Source organism: Chelonia mydas, chromosome 24 (genome assembly GCF_015237465.2).
Source record: "Chelonia mydas isolate rCheMyd1 chromosome 24, rCheMyd1.pri.v2, whole genome shotgun sequence".
NCBI lineage: Eukaryota > Metazoa > Chordata > Testudines > Cheloniidae > Chelonia > Chelonia mydas.
In genome coordinates, this window is record NC_051264.2 from 14,935,394 (window position 1) to 14,941,343 (window position 5,950).

General features: G+C 56.1%; 1 protein-coding gene across 1 annotated transcript in view; it reads right to left on the minus strand.

The window, feature by feature from the left end:
- Window positions 1-770: 770 nt before the first annotated feature.
- LOC102946658 (kallikrein-14) overlaps window positions 771-5,950 on the minus strand; it is a 14,626-nt gene continuing 9,446 nt past the window's right edge. The window contains exons 2-6 of the mRNA XM_027830576.3: window positions 4,589-4,677; window positions 3,695-3,851; window positions 2,725-2,978; window positions 1,925-2,061; window positions 771-942 (exon numbers count right to left, since the gene is read on the minus strand). Coding sequence (XP_027686377.1) covers window positions 790-942; window positions 1,925-2,061; window positions 2,725-2,978; window positions 3,695-3,851; window positions 4,589-4,634 — 747 coding nt within the window. The 5' untranslated portion in view covers window positions 4,635-4,677 and the 3' untranslated portion in view covers window positions 771-789. The remainder of the gene's footprint in view (window positions 943-1,924; window positions 2,062-2,724; window positions 2,979-3,694; window positions 3,852-4,588; window positions 4,678-5,950) is intronic.

Sequence of the window (5,950 nt, forward strand, 5' to 3'; positions counted from 1 at the left end):
CTCTTTGCCGAACCCCAAATTCACTCATGCTCTTCTTGACGCTGTACCAGAGGGGACCCTGCAGCCTGGCTTCTACTCACTAGCCCCCTGCTTCTCCAGCCAGAGCATCACCTCGGAAGTGCATAGGCTGTTGGTTCCACCAGAACTCCTGGGTCCGTCCCAGAGTAGCGGCTTTCCAGGGCACCACCCCTCAGCCTGTGAGTGTGACCCACATTCTTGGTAGCTTGGTGTTTCTGCACCCTAGAACGGATATTTCACCAGAGGGGTCTGTCTATCTTAGGTGCTTATTTGGTCCCTCTCCTCTTAGTATCTGAGCACCTTGCAATCTTTAATGTATTTATTCTCACAACACCCCTGGGCAGCAGGGCAGTGCGCCGACCCCCAGCTTACAGATGGGAAACCGAGGCACCAAGCTACTTGCCCACGGTCACATGTGGAGCATCTGTGTCAGGGTAGGGAATTGATCTCCGCTCTCCGGAGCCCCCTGCTGGCCTTGGAAGTTATGAATAGTGTATTACCAGCAATTTAAAAAAAAAAAACATTTGGGGGAACATTTCCTTGCGCAGGAAATTCCAGTATTTCGACTTTTCCTTCAGATTCAAGCCCGATTCCGAATCAACAGAAATTCCATTTCTCCGGCCAGCTCCACCCAAGAGCTAGAAGCACTCAGCTGCCAGCCCCATCAGCGCTGCATCCGCTGTTGCCCTGGAAACCCGGGGCTCTGAGGATGGAAGAAGGCGTGGAGGCATGGGTGTGTCTCTCATGTTTTATTGAGGTTCCCGGGGCAACTCACCCGCCCCGTACGGTTTGCTGGATCCAGCTGATGTATTTGCTGACCTTGGTGTAGACACCCGGTTTGTTACGTTGGGCGCACTCCTCCAACCCCCACGACACAATGCCTTGGAGGATCCCGCTGCATACCAGGGGACCCCCGGAGTCACCCTGTGGAGATAGAACTGTGTGTCACCAGCCGTGTACCCCTCCCCGACATGCCCATGTGGGGTGGGGGGGTCAATGGCTCAGTGGGGAGGAAGGAGGCCAAGCATGTGTTTGGAGAGGGGAGAGGCAAATATGCAAATCAACTGCAGAAATAATTTGCATAAAGCATCACATGGAATGGAACTGGGCGGAACCCAGGCTGGCCCCGTCCCGATGTCACTTGCAGTTGCAGAAGCCTCACCCCTAGTGCTGAAACCCTGCCCCTAATATTCCCGGCTGACCCCGCTTTGTAGCCCTCTGCTCGCATCTACATTCAGCCTCCTTCCTTGTTGCTCGGCCTCCTTGAAGGCCCAGCAGTGGCAGGTTCGATCCCCGATGCCCCAGGCATGGGGAATTTTCTACAACACCCGTTCCCCACGTCCTGCCACAACATGGTGAGGGGCTGAGAAGGGGTTAGCGTAGACCCACTCTACCCATTCTCTGCCAGCTGCAGTTCCTGATTCTCTTTCCGCCACTAGAGATCAAACTTAGAGCTCACTGGGAATGTTTGGACAAAACATTTTTCCATTGAAAAATGGTGATTCATCAGCACTGAAATTTTTCACAGGAAAGGGTCGACTTTGGCAAATTTTTCAGAAAAAAGTTCCGGAAATGATCCTAATGGCCCGTTTTGACAATTTCAGGTCGGACCCTTTCCGGTCTCCTGGTTCAAAATGACTTTTTGTTTCGACGTTTAAGCTCACCGGCGTATAGATATATATAGAGAGGTAGATAGGTATTTTAAATGGCTGATGTGGAACTGCAATGCAAAGAAATGATCGCCAAACTGTTGCAAAATCAAATAGTTTGCCAGTTCGTGAACATTTTCGAGATGCCGACTTTTCACTCTGATTCAGGATGGAAAAAGTTTTCACGCATTTTTTCACGTGCCAGGAAACCCATTTCCCAGGCATCTACCCAAGGTATCCACCACAAGGCCCCAGACCTGGCAGGAATCGATGCCTCCTTGTCTGGCGCCGGCACAGAGCATGTTGTCAGTGACCAGGCTGGAATAGGCTTGTCGACATTCCGATGCTGAGAGGATCCTGAGGTCAGCACATTGCAGCAAAGCCGGGAATGACGCTGTTGGACATGGGAGACAAAGAACAATCAGCGACAAATGGCTCTGAATTCTCATTTCACATCCTGGCGATGAAGAGGGAAAACGAGCGCGGGCGGGGAATTGCTCAATAAACGGTTCTTGCACCGAAATGTGCTGGTTTGTTGAACAGGGGAGTTTTCAGCCACTCTTCCAACTCGAACCTCTTTTGGATTAACAGAGTTTCGAAATTGTCAAGAGTTTTTCAACATTTTCAAACTGGAGAATGTTGGGGGGGGGGGGGTGAGTGGAAACAACGTTCTATTTTGAAATTTTAGGGGGAAAAAAAAAGAGGGGAAAGTCTGAAAGTGAAAGGAAACTTTCCGAAGTGATCGAAACAAAAGGCTACGCTGGACCCCGAATTGAATTTTTTTTAATAACAAAAATATAATTTTTCCTCCTGGTTCAGGATGGGACATTTTCTCAATATCTGGAAAAAAACTATGGGACAGGAATTTTCCATTCCCCCTCTGCCCTTCTCAGGTCCCTCCCCATCCCCGACGAAGGAGACATGTGACCGACTCAATGTCCCCCTCTAGCGGTGGCTGAGCTGGATGCAGCTGTGGCTAACGCAGCTGGCTCAGCGGCTCATGTGTTAAGATCCCAGAGGTCTCAGGTTCATTGCTGTGTCACATGGGTCAGCGTACGTTGTGGGGAGGTGGTGGTGCCCCATCCGGACACCTGGCAGATGGCCCCCGGCTGGGCGGCGCTGCTGGCCAGTGCGATGGGGTGCACATTGTTATTCAGCTGCGCGGAGGTGGCGAGTTTGATGAGCATGATGTCGTTGTCCTTGGTGGCGGGGTCGTAGTTGGGGTGGGGAATGATCTTCGCAGCCACCCGGAGCTGCTCGGTCTCATCCACCTTCCGCAGGTTGTACTCGCCCAGCCGTATGTTGGTGGTGCTGAAAGCAAACGCAAACAGCGGCTCATCTGGGGAAACTGACAGCAAAACAGCTGAGAGATCAGGCTGCCGGACCCCGACTGAGATCAGGCCCCGTTCTGCCGGGCGCTGCACAGACCCCAGGCAAGATCAGGGCCCCGTTGTGCCGGGCGCTGCACAGACCCTGACCGCGATCAGGCCCCGTTGTGCCAGGCACAGCACAGACCCCACCGAGATCAGAGCCCCGTTGTGCTGGGTGCTGCACAGACCCCGACTGAGATCAGGGCCCCATTGTGCCAGGCGCTGCACAGACCCCCGCCGAGATCAGGGCCCCGTTGTGCCGGGCGCTGCACAGACCCTGACCACGATCAGGCCCCGTTGTGCCAGCCACAGCACAGACCCCCGCCGAGATCAGGGCCCTGTTGTGCCAGGCGCTGCACAGAGCCCGACGGAGATCAGGCCCCCATTGTGCCGGGCGCTGCACAGACCCCGCCGAGATCAGGGCCCCTTTGTGCCGGGCACTGCACAGACCCCGACTGAGATTAGGCCCCGTTGTGCTGGGCGCTGCACAGACCCTGACCGCGATCAGACCCCGTTGTGCCAGACGCTGCACAGACCCCCGCCGAGATCAGGGCCCCGTTGTGCCGGGCGCTGCATAGACCCTGAGACATGCACACAGAGCAGGGCTCACCCCCTCCAGCAGGGGTCAGTGGGGACAAACCTCCCGCCCCCACCTACCCAGGCAGCCTGCAGTGGGCAGCCGTCAGCACCCAGTCCTTGTTGATGAGCACCCCTCCGCAGTACAGCCGGTTTAAATCGTAGATAGCGGCCTGCCAGGGCTGGGGTCTCTCACAGGGGTAGCCCCCGATGACCCGTGTGTCCGTCTGTGCTATCACTGCAAGGGAAGAGCAACACACGGCACTGCAAGGCTGGAGCCAGGGGGAGCAGGGTGTGTGTGTGTGTGTGTGTAGACAGTTGCAAATAAAAACCAAGGGCCTCATTCTGATCTCATACCAGTTTAATAATGAGCCAGCCCCATTGACTGCTGTGTGTTACTCCTGATTTACTCCAGGGGGAGTGAGAGGGGAATTGGCCCACACAATAAATGCAAACAATGGAGGGTTGGAGAGAACAGAACAATCCCACACACAGAGAGAGCAGAGCTCATCTTCTCCAGCAGGGGGCAGCAGGGACAGCCCCCCCCACCCCCACAGCAGGGCTCATCTTCTCCAGCAGGGGGCGACAGGGACAGCCCCCCACCCCCACAGCAGGGCTAATCTTCTCCAGCAGGGGGCGACAGGGACAGCCCCCCACCCCCACAGCAGGGATAATCTTCTCCAGCAGGGGGCGACAGGGACACACACGCACACACACTCTCACAGCAAGGCTCATCTTCTCCAGCAGGGGGTGACAGGGACACCCCCCCCCACAGACCCCCCACAGCAGGGCTCATCTTCTCCAGCAGGGGGCGACAGGGACACCCCCCCACACACACCCCCACAGCAGGGCTCATCTTCTCCAGCAGGGGGCGCAGGGACACACACATACACACACACACACAGAGACAGCAGGGCTCATCCCCTCCAGCAGGGGGCAGCAGGGACACACACGCACACCAACACACACTCCTACCTGCCGGCACTAGCAGCAACACGATGTTCAGCAGCTCCATAGCCATCCTGCTAAAGGACTGTATTAAAGCCGGTCTCTCTGTCAAGTCACTAAGTGGGGGATCAAATGAGCATCATTCAGGCGAGCCGGGATTCCTCCCTTCCACCCACAACTGCTTTATACCCACTCCTCCCGCGCCACTGGCTATGCCCACAGCCCTGTCCATGCCCACAGCCCCAGCTATCTTCTGTGCCTCCCGCAAGCCAATCCCCGGCTGAGCCCCCAGTGCCACCTGGGTCCCTCCGTCAAAGCGTCACCCAGGAGAAGATGGTCATGATCTGGCATCACTACTTTCCTTTGCATCGCCTTCCCACCACGTCCCCCCTCGACGTATGGCTGCAGCAAGTTGGGAATTTTCTTCCTGGTGGGAAATCTCAAAAATTTGTTGCTGCAAAAACCAAAATTTTGAAATTTCCCCTGGAGCTGAAATTCGGTGGTGGTGGGAAATCGCTTAGGAAACACTGAAATGTCTACCCCATCCTAAGCCCCAGCCCCCAGCCTCTCTGCCCACAGTCCACAATCTCAGGGTTCTGAAGAAACACCCCCCCGACCCTCCATCTCTCCCACCTGCACCCCCAAAACAGCCCTCCCTTTTGCCTCTCCTCCAGACCAATTCTCTTCTCTCCATCCCCACCAAATCTGACTCTTAAAGTCAGTTCCTGTGGCCCCACAATTCTCCTAAATCAATAGCAGGCTGGAGGCTCCGCCCCTAGAACTGCTCGCAGTGTGGACGCCCTTCCCTCATGTCAATTGCAGTGTGGACACCCCGCCTCCAGCGTCAATTGCAATGTGGCTGCCCCTCCCCCCGCATAGATCCTGTGTGGCTCTGAAGATGCCCTCAGGTCACAATTAGATCCAAACCCAAGTGATCTTCTTATCAACAGCCACTCTCTGAGGGCCGCCTGATGGATGCTCCATGGTCTGGGGCACAGTCCATTCTCCCTTGTACTCAAGGACACATCCCCTGGGCCCGCAACCAGCCATTGGCCCCACACGTCCTCTAGGTATGTGCCAGTCCGGCTCCTTCCACTCCACTCTGCCAACCTCTGCCAGGATTTCCTTGCTTGCCTTGACCTCTCTGAAGCCAGCGGCTGTTTCACGGCCTCCCTCCTTTCTGGGCTCTCATGGCACTGCCCCACATGTTTCTCTCCACCTGGCTGCCCAGCAGCTCCGGCTCCCTCCTCTTCCTCCCCTCTCTCTGCCCCCTGGTGGCGGCTCTCCCCTGCCCCCTCCCCGGCATTATTCCCACCTGCTGCAGGTGGGGGCGTTCGGATGGGCTATAAGCTTTCTGCATCTGCCGACTCTACTGGGTGCCAGACAGCA